Raw genomic sequence first — 13814 nt, forward strand, 5'->3', positions numbered from 1 at the left:
TCGATATGCTGGGGGGGTAATTTCATTTTCTGTGTGAATGGCGATTACAATGTTTGGATTTCAGGTGATTAAATCTTGCGTGGCAGAAGATTCATAAAAAATTATTCGCAGAAGAAATTTATAGATGGGAAACACAAATGTATGTGTAGCAACATATGTCAGAACAGACTGGAGTGGAGAGCATTCTCGGAGAAAGTAGGAGAGCCTAACTTGGAGGTGCGCGAGAGTAACATCGACTTAACGATTATCTTTTTTTTTTAACGTTGCCATAATTCATTATTCGATTACAATTTAGAAACGATTAATCTGTCTGTATCTGTGTTGGCCCTGCCATGAGGTGGCGACTTGTCCGGGGTGTACCCCACCTTCCGCCTGCATGCAGTGATGCTGATAATGCGCCTTAAAAATAATTGTTGATGGAATGCTTCAACAGAAACTAAATGTCCAATATTTTCAAGTGCTTCTCAGAATTTACAAAAGTTTTTATAAATAAACATGAATATCTTTTGCCCTGTTTGGTGATGGTAAATTAGGATTCCTGCAGTATGTTGTCCAGTTTATATTTTGTTTCCTTGTACGGTACTTCAACTAAAGGCAAGCAAACGTTGCATCATCACCTGCTCTCGGCAGCAGTGGCATAACTGGATACAAAATATCGTATAATTTGTCCAGAATCTTAACTGTCCTGTACCGACCCAATTAAGAAAGGGTGGTGGTGGTAGCGGGGGGTGTATTTTGTACAGTGAACACAATTAATTTGAAAACATAAAATTTGTTCAAATAAATAAACTGAATTGTTTTTAATGTGTTGTGGTGTTTGGGGGCAGTAGGAGTAGAAGCACTAGAGATGGGAGTCTTTGGGCCCCTCACGATTCGATAAAGATTACGATTCAGGAGCTACGATTCGATAAAAAATGTATCATTGGTGCATCTTTAATTCATGTGTATATTGATGGAGTTTTACATTTCTTTTCGTTTCTGTATTTAAGTATTTACCACTTGCAACTTTTGAAAACAGTGCATTTGTAATAAGAAACAGTTGAATTCATTCCCAATACATTTATTAAGTAAATGGAAATGTGTGCGAGAGAGAGAGATTTGATTGTTTACATTTGATTATTAACAATCCGGGGAGGGTGTTAGTTTAGGGTTGAAGTTGCCTGGAGGTGTACTTTTATTGCGGTTTTGAAGGAGGATAGAGATGCCCTTTCTTTTATACCTGTTGGGAGCGCATTCCACATTGATGTGGCATAGAAAGAGAATGAGTTAAGACCTTTGTTAGATCGGAATCTGGGTTTAACGTGGTTAGTGGAGCTCCCCCTGGTGTTGTGGTTATGGCGGTCATTTACGTTAAGGAAGTAGTTTGACATGTACTTCGGTATCAGGGAGGTGTAGCAGATTTTATAGACTAGGCTCAGTGCAAGTTGTTTTACTCTGTCCTCCACCCTGAGCCAGCCCACTTTGGAGAAGTGGATAGGAGTGAGGTGGGATCTGGGGTGGAGGTCTAGAAGTAATCTGACTAGCTTGTTCTGGGATGTTTGGAGTTTAGATTTGAGGGTTTTGGAGGTGCTAGGGTACCAGGAGGTGCATGCGTAATCGAAAAAGGGTTGAACGAGAGTTCCCGCTAGAATCCTCATGGTGCTTTTGTTGACCAGAGAGGAGATTCTATAGATAAATCTCGCTCGTTGGTTGACCTTTTTGATTACCTTGGTTGCCATTTTATCACAGGAAAGATTAGCCTCTAGAATGGAACCTAGGTAGGTGACCTCATCTTTCCTGGTGATAACAATGTCACCCACTTTTATAGTGAAGTCATTGACTTTCTTTAGGTTGATGTGGGACCCAAACAGGATGGATTCTGTTTTACCCAAGTGTATGGATAGCTTGTTGTCAGCAAGCCAGGTGCAAGTTCTACAGAGTTCAGCACTGAGGATTTTCTCCACCTGTGACTTGTCCTTGTCTGATACCAGCAGGGCCGAGTCGTCCGCAAACAAGAACAATTCACAGTCGCATGCTGATGACAAGTCGTTTATGTATACTACGAACAGTAAAGGCCCCAATATACTGCCTTGGGGGACTCCACAGCTCACTGAGAGGGGGAGAGACACTGTGCCGTTCACCTCTACCACCTGTTCCCTCCCCTCCAAGTAAGATTGCATCCAGCTCGATGAGGTTTTGTCAAATCCGATTGCTCTGAGCGTATCCAACGGTGTCAAAGGCCTGCTGAAGATCCAGCATGACCATGCCGCAGTATTTGCCCGCGTCCACCTCATGTTTGATGTGGTCGGTCAGATAGAGAAGGCATGTGTCAGTGGAGTGGTTAGTTCTGAAGCCGGATTGGAATTTGTACATGAGTTTATTGGTGGCAAGGTAACCATCGACCTGTTCATAAACTATTTTTTCCATTACTTTCGAAATGGAACTGAGAATAGAAACAGGTCGGTAGTTGCCAGGTTCCAATTTGCTTTCTTTTTTTAAAGAGGGGAGTTACTCTTGCTATCTTAAAACCTTTTGGTACTTGGACTTGTGAAATTGAGAGGTTTATTATGTGCGTGATGATTGGGGCAATGACGGAGGCAGAGTCCCTGTGGTAGCGGGGGGTGTATTTTGTAGCGTCCCGGAAGAGTTAGTGCTGCAAAGGTTTCTGGGTATTTGTTCTGTTGTGTTTATGTTGTGTTACGGTGCGGATGTTCTCCCGAAATGTGTTTGTCATTCTTGTTTGGTATGGATTCAGTGTGGCGTATATTTCTAACAGAGTTAAAGTTGTTTATACGGCCACCCTCAGTGTAAACTGTATCGCTGTTGATCAAGTATGAATTGCATTCACGTGTGTGTACGTGCAGGAGCCACACATATTTTGTGACTGGGCCGGCACGTTGTTAGAATGGATGAAAATGGATGAAAAGCGGACGTGACAACAGCTCGGGTGTACTACAAGATAACTGATGAACACCTTCGTTGGATCATGAAGGTTGCCTCAGCTCAAAGCCTGAGCCCCGACATGAATGAACTAGCATCCCAGAAAAGATGGCAGGTATCTGGCTTGGGCACATCAGATTAGATCAGTGTGTTGCAAACTGAGCAGTTTAAAGTCCTGAATGGTTGATTTATTCATTGTTATTTTATTTTCACATTTATTAGCCTGTGGAAAAAGTTAATGTTGATATTTACCTCAGAAGGCTGCAAATAAAAAAGAGGCATTCAATTTTTATTTAAATTGTATTTGATATGCCATTGATATTTTTTAATTATTATTATTATTATTATTATTATTTGAAACTGGATTTTGCATGTCACTATAAAGTTATATAAGCCTTGCTTGTTCAATATTCAATGCAAAACTTGTTTGGGTCCCTATTAAAAGGTTAATTTGTTCAACCTTGGCCCGTGGCTTTTTTCAGTTTAAAATTTTGGCCCACTCTGTATTTGAGTTTGACACCCCTGGTGTAACGGTACACAAAAATTTTGGTTCGGTACGTACCTCGGTTTAGAGGTCACGGTTCGGTTCATTTTTGGTACAGAAGAAAACAACAAAATATACATTTTTTGGTTATGTATTTACCAAATTTGTAAACAATGGCTTTATCCTTTTAACATTGGGAACACTAATAATTCTGCCCAAAAGTAGAAATAGCTCTGTGTGTGATGGCTGTGAGCCACCACTAGGCTGATCAGTGTAACAGCAGGCAGTCATGAATGCTAAGGATAATAAAAACATACATATACACACAGGGTCCATTGCCAGGGTTAAAGGGGTCAACATATATCTAATAAAAACTAAATAAGATAAGGCTCAGAATGGTTTCTTAACAAAACCTTTCTACATATAAAGTGCTTTTTTTGATTGATTGATTAAGACTTTTATTAGTAGATTGCACAGTACAGTACATATTCCGTACAATTGACCACTAAATGGTAACACCTGAATAAGTTTTTCAACTTGTTTAAGTCGGGGTCCACGTTAATCAACATTAAACTGCCTCAAGTTGTTGCTCAGATTAAATAAAATGACAAAACTTTTCTTTTACATATAAAAAGTGCAACATTAAACAGTTTCAAGTCAACTCAGCCCCAGATTAACTTTTCTCCCCCCCCGCAGCCTTTAACCCTGGTGACTTTCACTCAATCTTCATGTTTTTTGCCAGAAAAATCAGTTTATTCACATTGTGGAGGTAGCAGGTATGGCGAGGTAGTGCCTGGCTAACTTGGCAGTAAGAGGATATATGGGCTCATTGTTCCACCATAAAAGTGGGTCAAAATCTATTTTTTAATGAAATATGGTCTTAAATCTGCTGCTATAAAAACATTTGTTATTGCTTTAGCCCTTCCTGACTTGCCGAGGAGAGGCTGCTTGAATGCGGTGGGGAGCTGTTTGTTCGTCTTTCTCTTCGTTGAAGCGATGTTCACTTGGGGGTGGTGCCGCTTCAAAATGGGTTAGCATGTTTGACGTGTTGGCAGAAGCATTCCCTACCGCTGCTGAACAATGTCGGCAAACCGCTTTCGCTTTGTCCGCCACTCATCGTGTTCCCAAACGGGAGATCTTAACGAAGCAGGAGGGTCTTCCAGCTCTGACTTTTGCATGTTGTAGTAGCCCGGTGGTTGCTAGCATGCCGTGTGTTGTGCCTCGGTGTGCATTGTTTACACAACGTGCGGTGCGCGACTTAATATGTCTGTGTGGAAACTCGTTCGGTACACCTCCGAACCGAACCAAAACCCCCGTACCGAAACGGTTCAATACAAATACACGTAGCGTTACACCTTTAATGTTTACTAATCGATTTCACAATCGCCCTTGTTCGAATCTGAAAGTTGGTTGTTTCCCCCATCTCTAAGCAGAGGAGAAGGCAGGGAGTGTGTTTAGGGTGCTGTTGGCTTAAAGGAAAAAACTGTTCCTGAGTTGAGCGGTTCTAGTTCGAATGCTCTGCGACCTCCTGCCAGACGGCAAAACTGTGAAGAGATGGTTAATAATTTGGTGGCACACTGCTTGATTTACATGTCTGCCAGGGTGGGAAGAGGGAGGCCTATAATTCGCTCTGCTACTGTTATATGTGCAATGCTGGGCCTTATGCTGTGCAATTGTGCACTTCCCGAACCAGACCTTAATGCAGCGGGTGATGATGTGGTCTATGTTCCCCCTATAAAAGGACACCATGATGGAGGGAGAGCAATCCACCTTCCTCAGTCCCTGCAGGATGTACGCCAGCTGTGATGTTGGCGTACCAGCTCAGGTCGTTGGTAAAGTGCACAGCCAGGAACTTTATGCTGCTGCCTCTTTCAACTGCAGTTCCGTTGAAGGTCAGCGGGGCGCGTGCACATGACAACCCTTCCTGGCAACAACCATCTCCTTTGTCTTGTCCACATTTAAGAAGAGGTTCTTGTTACCACACCACAGAGTCAGACGTTTCACCTCCTTCTTGTAAGACTTTTTATCTTTGCCATGATGAGACGCACCATTATGTTGTGGAGGAATTTTGTGATGTGGTTTGAGCTTGATGTAGCTGAGCAGACTAAATAGGATAGGGCTGAGCATGATGCTGCTCGAGGCATAGTCTCCTATCCTGACTGAATGCAGCCTGGATATGAGGAAGTCCAGAATTGCATTTCTGAGAAGAGTGTTGAAGCCCAGCATGCTCAATTTACTGATCAGCTGTTGTGGGATGAGGTGTTAAATGCCAAGTCAATGAACAACATCCTTGCGTAGGTGTCCTCCTTCTCTAGATGTGTCAATGTCACATGTCTTCAGTGGTAGGGTCAATAGACGGGGGCAGGATGGATAACCTCTTAAAGCACTTCATAATAATGGACAGGACTCCCTCACACAGGACGTGTTCACCAGGCTGTGATTAGTGGCCTCAAATCTGTCAAGTCAGTCGGCCGGTCGGGGATGGAGAGGTCACTGATACAAGCTTGTGATGGAGCTTTGTAGTTGGTGATGGCTTGGATTACCTGCCACAGGCGTCTTCAGTCTCCAACTTCAGTGAGAATGCTGTTGTTTCACTCTCTTAATCCCACGCGACAAGTTCTTTCTTGCAGTTTTCAGAGCTTCCTTTCCTTATCTCCTTTTCTAAATGGTGCCTCTATGTTTTTTAATGGAGAGCAAATTTCCCCGGTCATACAAGGCTTGTAGTTTGAGCGCACAGTGATGGTCTTAGTTTCACTTAAAGCAGACCTGGGCATTCTGCGGCCCGCGGGCCAAATCCGGCCCTTTGTACGTCCCTGTCCGGCCCGCGTGAGGCCAATCATAAATTACAAAATACATTTTAAAAAGTATCTATCTCGAGTGTGCAATACAACAGTGCTGCTTTTGTTTTGAAAAGCGTTATTTGTATTACCTCCGTGTGGACGTATGCTCGTGCGCGATTGTGAGTGAATGTGAACAGCGCCAACCACAAATTACAAAATAAATTAAAAAAAACATCTATGTCGTGCGTGCAATACAACTGTGCTGCTTTTATTTTGAAAAGTGTTATTTATGGGCGTATGTCCGTGTGTAACCTGTAAATGAAGGTGCACAGCGACAAGTGATGCCCGGTTATCCCCGAGACGCTAAAAAGAAAAAAGTTGAAGACGAATGGCGTGTTTTCAACAAGACATGGACTGCCAAGTATTTCTTTACAGAAATTAAAGGTAAAGCCGTGTGCTTAATTTGTGGTACACAGGTTGCTGTGTTTAAAGAATATAGTGTAACGACCTGCTGAAGTTGATGTTGTGTTCTTGAGTTGCGGAAATGAGGAGTGAGGATAGACGTGCGTGTGGAAGGAACGAGATAAGTTGAGCTGTGTTAGTATAGGTTGCTCAATAAAAGTTTAAAAAGAGCGTCAGACTTGGTGTGCACTTCTTCTGGACGCTACAATTGGTGTCAGAAGTAAAACTTTGCGCATACTGCTGCTGCTTGTGTGAGCATACTGCGCTGCTTGTGCGCTCAGCCTGCTACGTCATCGGGAGGTACGTGCCACGATGTTTCCTGGCGACTTTGTCAAGATTGAACGGGAGGGGAAGGACATTTAGTGGGGACTTAAGGTGCCGGCAGCGACTGCAGATGTCTGTTTGAATCCCGGACGTGAGGAGCTCGTCGCAAAGAGAGAGAGAGAGGGAGGAAGGAGAGAGGCAGCGTCTACAGGTGCAGCGCACGCTGCTTGGCATGGGGGAATTCCGCCCTCAATGAAGACTCCCAGGTTTGATGGCAAGGCAAACTAAGAGGCATTTCATCCCACTTCTGACACCAATTGTAGCGTCCAGAAGAAGTGCACACCAAGTCTGACGCTCTTTTTAAACTTTAACTACCGGTAATACAGCTTAACTTATCTCGTTCTTTCCACACGCACGTCTATCCTAACTCCTCATTTCCGCAACAGCAACGCTTCCTCCTTCTTCGCCAATCACCTTACAGGCGTGCTACGTTCACAACAAAGAAGATGCAGGATAAAGTGACAGAAATTGAAATTTTTGCATTGTAATATACATCAGGAAGTGTTGTGTAAGAAAGTGTTAAAAATAAAACCATCAAAAGCTATCTGCTTTTGTATAAAGCTAAGTTAGGTTAAATGAAAATATTATTATTATTATTATTATTATTTATCTTACGGTATATCAAAAATAATTTGAGCAAAATTTAATTGAAATATTGTCGGTGTGGCCCTCCAGCAGTGCTCGGGTTGCTCATGCGGCCCCCGGTAAAAATTAATTGCCCACCCCTGACTTAAAGGGTCTGTACACTTACTGTTTCAATCCATCACAGTCTTTGTGTACTCCGGCAGGTCTATGATGTTGTGGATGTATGTAGAGAAAAAAAAGACTAGAATTGCGTTTAAGTTACAATATTTATGGATCTGACTGTAACTATGTGAATCAGAATCAGAGAATCAGAAATACTTTAATAATCCCAGGGGGGGAATTAAGATTTTCAGCACAATCCCATTCAAGAGCAGACAAACATTACAGGGAGACAGAACAGGATTGCTGACGGGTCTGCCAACTTCCGGCGCCCCTTACAAAAAAGGTGAGAAACCGGTAAATGCTGGGGAGGAAGAGGGTGAGTAAAAAAAAAAAAAATTCAGTCTAAACTACACTAAGTCGTTTAACCCCTTAAACGAATAATTATTTAGCCTACCGTATTTCCTTGAATTGCCACCGGGTAATAGTATGCGCCTGCCTAGAATTACCGCCGGGTCAAACTCGTTTCACAAAATAATTAGCGCATGCTTAGCATTACCACCGGCTCAGGATTAACGGCGGGTCAAACTCGTTTCGCAAAATATTATTTTTATTAGCGCATGTCTAGAATTTCCGCCTGGTCAAACTCGTTTCGCAAAATAATTAGCATATGCCTAGAATTTCCGCCGGATCAAACTCGTCACGTCACGAGTGACACTTCACCTGTCATCATTTTCAAAATGGAGGAGGCTGATTTCAATAATTTGAAATTGCATAAAGGGAAGAAGATTAAGAGCTATTCAGTAGGATTTAAAGGCCTACTGAAATGCGATTTTCTTATTTAAACGGGGATAGCAGGTCCATTCTATGTGTCATACTTGATCATTTCGCGATATTGCCATATTTTTGCTGAAATGATTTAGTAGAGAACATCGACGATAAAGTTCGCAACTTTTGGTCGCTGATAAAAAAGCCTTGCCTGTACCGGACGTAGCAGACGATATGTGCGTGACGTCACAGGTTGTGGAGCTTCTCACATTTGCACATTGTTTACAATCATGGCCATCAGCAGCGAGAGCGATTCGGACCGAGAAATCGACAATTTCCCCATTAATTTGAGCGAGGATGAAAGATTTGTGGATGAGGAAAGTGAGAGTGAAGGACTAGAGGGCAGTGGGAGCGATTCAGATAGGGAAGATGCTGTGAGAGGTGGGTGGGACCTGATATTCAGCTGGGAATGACTAAAACAGTAAATAAACACAAGACATATATATACTCTATTAGCCACAACACAACCAGGCTTATATTTAATATGCCACAAATTAATCCCGCATAACAAACACCTCCCCCCTCCCGTCCATATAACCCGCCAATACAACTCAAACACCTGCACAACACACTCAATCCCACAGCCCAAAGTACCGTTCACCTCCCCAAAGTTCATACAGCACTTATATTTCCCCTAAGTCCCCAAAGTTACGTACGTGACATGCACATAGCAGCACGCACGTACGGGCAAGCGATCAAATGTTTGGAAGCCGCAGCTGCATGCGTACTCATGGTACCGCTTCTGCGTATCCAACTCAAAGTCCTCCTGGTAAGAGTCTCTGTTGTTCCAGTTCTCCACAGGCCAATGGTAAAGCTTGACTGTCATCTTTCGGGAATGTAAACAATGAAACACCGGCTATGTTATCCGGCACAACAGTCAGGGGTTGCATTCTACGGCGGGGGTGCGTTATCCGGCACAACACCTGCCGTAATACACCGCTTCCCACCTACAGCTTTCTTCTTTGCTGTCTCCATTGTTCATTGAACACATTTCAAAAGATTCACCAACACAGATGTCCAGAATACTTAATAGCTAGCCACCATGCTGTCCCAAAATGTCCTCTACAATCCGTGACGTCACGCGCAGGCGTCATCATACCGAGACGTTTTCGCGCAAAATTTAAAATTGCACTTTAGTAAGCTAACCCGGCCGTATTGGCATGTGTTGCAATGTTAAGATTTTATCATTGATATATAAACTATCAGACTGCGTGGTCGGTAGTAGTGGGTTTCAGTAGGCCTTTAAGGTCCAAGCTATTGAATATGCTAAAAAGAACAGTAAGCAGCTATGTTTTATTAATATACCATAGCTGCGTGTGCCATATATGAGTCATTAAATGACTCCCGCCTCCTGGTGAGCAGCGATCGTTTATTTTTTCCTCTCGCTTGCACTTTTAACATGGAGGATTACATATCTAAAATAAAACAATTTCCTAAACTGGACTTTCAATCGAAGCAGGAGGTAATAATTAAAGGAATATCTCCATCGAGACAGAGAGACTTTTAAAACTGAGGAACGATAAGGAAGACTTCTATAAACAAGTTATCGATGCTTTTGTTCAGATGGAGCTGCGCATGGACTTAATTTATAAGTAAAGGTAAGACCATATTAACGTTTTTTTAATTAAATGTGCTTTTCATGATACTTACATCACACTCAAATTTATAAGCGCAGGCCTAAATTTACCGCATGCCTTTGGTAAGCGCCGGAGTGAGAAGAGGTTTTAAAATAATTAGCGCATGCTTACATTTACCGCATGCCTTTGGTAAGCGCCGGAGTGAGAAGAGGTTTTAAATTAATTACCGCCCCCGGCGGCAATTCAAGGAAATACGGTAAACCCCATTTCAGCCACACTAAACCATCGTTTAAGGTCGCCCTCCTCGGACAAATTTTTACACTGGTAAATCAGCCGTGTAATTCTTGAATCTCCGGCACTTAGCTTTGTATGGACTCATGAACCGTTTACAAAGTGAGTTCGGAGAGGATGTGACGCCAGAAAGACCGCACCCACACAGGAAGTGTGGTTAAATTAAGACAGAATAACCTTGTCACCAAAACATACCATTAGTTAAGTCCTCCTTTTTGTGGGGAAAATCTTTGCTGCTCAAGCTGGCCTCCACCGGCGATGGGTAGCACTCCAAAAACCGCGACAGAATGTCCCCGTATTTCCATGGCGAGGACTCCCAATCAACATTCCTCGCCGCCATGGAGGTTTTATAGTCTTGAGTCACTTTTAAGAGTAACTCCACCTTTCTTTGTGTCAGACCACACAAAGAATTCTCTCTTCTTCACAACAAGAGCAGCCGTTTTCTATACCGTCGCAGATAGAAAGAATACACTTCCAGGTCAAAGGTGACTATATGAAGCGCGCATTGTTTTTTTTTCCAGCGCATGCGTTGCGCCGGTGGACGGAGGGAGGCGGGGGTCTTAAATGGTGGCATTGTTGTGTGTGAACACGGATAAGGTTAGGTGTGATTTACCCTGGATAATTCTTAGTGTAAACGGGGCCTAAACCTGGGACTAGGTGTGGTGAAATTTGTCCTCTGCATTTGACCCATCCCCTTGATCACCCCCTGGGAGGTGAGGGGAGCAGTGGGCAGCAGCGGTGCCGCGCCCGGGAATCATTTTTGGTGATTTAACCCCCAATTCCAACCCTTGATGCTGAGTGTGTGTGACAATCATTGGTACTTTAACTTTAACCCCTGGAGAGAGGGTCCAGACTGAGGCCAAGGGGGAAAAAAACTGATAGCCATAGCACACATAAACATGTGTGTAAGAGGGAAATATCAAAGAACACAAAGGACATTAAAGACATTAAAAGAGCAGAGCTGATGCAACCAGCCACTTCTACACACAGCCACAAAAGTAAAACAACAACAAAACATATACACTTTGGTGGCCTCTGCGGTGTTTCACGCCATGGTCTGCTGGGGTGGGGGGAGCATGGCCCTCTGGCAGGAGCAAACCCAACAAAGCAACCAAGAGAGCCGACTCCACCCTCAGCCGCCTACCAAGTCTCGGCCAATGTCCAGTCCGCATGGTCTAAGGAGACCGAGGTGTCCGATACCTGCTCAGTCAGCCAAGACACCGTGAAGCTTGTCCGTAATGTCTCTTCATCCGCATCTCCTCCAGTCTTTCCAAACGGACTCTGGTGTGGCAGAGACCCAGCAGCTGGTCTCCATGGCCAAAAGGCCCCCGGGGGGCAGATCCAGACGTTCACAAAAAAGCACCGCAGAAGTCACCAAAGTGCCACACCTTGTCACACAGTCCCAAAGGGTCCCGAACTAAGAGGCAAAAAAACCCCACATGAAAACAAGAGGGAAACATCAGGAAAACAAAAGGATGACACAACAGAAGCCACTACAGCAACGCCAATTAAGTATTGTTGACGGTTTTTGAATGCACTTTTAAAGTGATTTAGAGGTAGAATTGATTGCTCCCGTTAGCTGCATTGCTAGCCACCAAGAAGTAGCTGATTTTTACAAGTTAGAATGCAAAAAAACTAACTTTTGTCTTCTAGTCTCTCTAATGAGTGTGAATAGGCAACATGCCAAAAAAGTTCAGTTTTCCTTTAGCTGTACATTTCTCGCGATATCACAACTTTTTTACTGAATTTTACCACCTGTCCCCTGTACCTTTTTTCTTTTAATTGTATGACTTTCTTCTCATAATGTAACAACTTTAACTTGTTTGAAGTGTAATTCTTTTGTTACGCAATAATAATTGTTATTTTTTAATTCTGACTTCATTCTTATGTTAAGACATTGTCGAAAGATGATGACTTTATTGTGGTAATATATCAATTTTCCATCCGTCCATCCAATTTCTATCGCTTGTCCCTTTCGGGGCCGTGGAGGGTGCTGGAGCCTATCTTTTTATTTATTTATTTTTATTTAGCCTTTATTTAACCAGGTAAAAATCCCATTGAGATCAAATATCTCTTTTCCAAGGGAGACCTGGCCAAGAGGGCAGCAGCAAGGTTACATTAAAAACAGTAAACACATAAAACATCACATTTACAACATTAAAACTTGCTCACATGACACATGTGCAAACAGACAAGGTAGACTGCAGTCCTTTCACAGAAGCTTTAAACTCATTCAATGTAACAAGGGTTTGAAGTTTAATATTCGATTGCAGGTTATTCCAAGCCATCGGTGCTGAAAACCTAAATGCTTTCTTGCCCAGTTTTATTCCTGTAAAATCACAATTCTACTCTTGGACAAGGCTCTCTACTCCCACCCCCATTATTTTTCGGACTATATTCTCGCAGTGACTTTGAAAATTACTCTCAATATTTCGCCATTAATTTCACATTGGTTTCAGAAAAATTATAGTATTTTTCGTATACTTGCTAAAATTCTTTAATATTATTATTATTTTGTATTTTTAATTTTAATGGAACACCTAAACCTGTTTTTGCAGATAATCCAGTATCAGACTGTGAGATACGACACTTTGCCTCTGTCCCCTATCTCCAGAAACAGACTGAGTAAGTGTATACTAAGCAGTGTAAATATGTTGACACTATATACCGGTACTGTAATATTGAATTGTGTCTTCTTCACGTTAAAGATGCAGTCAAGAGGAAAATTCTGGTGTTGGATCTGGACGAGACCCTCATCCACTCTCACCACGACGGGGTCCTGAGACCCACAGTGAGACCGGGAACGCCGCCCGACTTTATCCTCAAAGTAAGACTGTTATACTGATTATTTATCTGGGACTTCTTTCTTAATTACATTTATTTATTTTATTTTTTTTACCTCATAGGTCGTCATCGATAAACACCCCGTCAGATTCTTCGTACACAAAAGGCCACACGTTGACTTCTTTTTAGAAGTGGTGTGTATTGTGTTTTATTGCTAGCGCTAACGCTACACATGGTTTAGTAACACGTTATACTTGTCCGCAGGTGAGCCAGTGGTACGAGCTGGTGGTCTTTACAGCCAGCATGGAGATCTACGGCTCGGCAGTGGCCGACAAGTTGGACAACAATCGGAACATCCTCAGACGCAGATACTACAGACAGGTACTGCCCCCTCGTGCCCTTATTAGGAACTGTCAGCGTTAATGAACAATCAATGATTTCATACGCGAGCTGTATTTGTTGAAAAAATTGATGTAATGTTTGCAGGCCTCGAATTTTTACTTTTTAAGGTCAAGGCAAGTGTTGCCTTAAAGGAGGGCTCATATTTTAGGGCACCAAGGCAAGTTAGAAGATAGATAAATAGATAGTACTTTATCGACTCCTTCAGGAGAGGGTACCAAGGCTGTTTTTTTTTAATTCATTATTAATATAAACTTGTCAGCTTTTTTACATTTCATGATG

At 42.7% G+C, this 13814-nt stretch overlaps 1 protein-coding gene across 1 annotated transcript in view; it reads left to right on the plus strand.

Moving 5' to 3' along the window:
- The window catches only part of LOC133605790 (CTD nuclear envelope phosphatase 1A), a 59809-nt gene that overhangs the window by 20968 nt on the left and 25027 nt on the right, over positions 1-13814 (plus strand). Inside the window, exons 2-5 of the mRNA XM_061959091.2 lie at positions 12908-12974; positions 13058-13176; positions 13256-13327; positions 13398-13514. Coding sequence (XP_061815075.1) covers positions 12908-12974; positions 13058-13176; positions 13256-13327; positions 13398-13514 — 375 coding nt within the window. The remainder of the gene's footprint in view (positions 1-12907; positions 12975-13057; positions 13177-13255; positions 13328-13397; positions 13515-13814) is intronic.

Source organism: Nerophis lumbriciformis, linkage group LG05 (genome assembly GCF_033978685.3).
Source record: "Nerophis lumbriciformis linkage group LG05, RoL_Nlum_v2.1, whole genome shotgun sequence".
NCBI classification, from domain to species: domain Eukaryota; kingdom Metazoa; phylum Chordata; class Actinopteri; order Syngnathiformes; family Syngnathidae; genus Nerophis; species Nerophis lumbriciformis.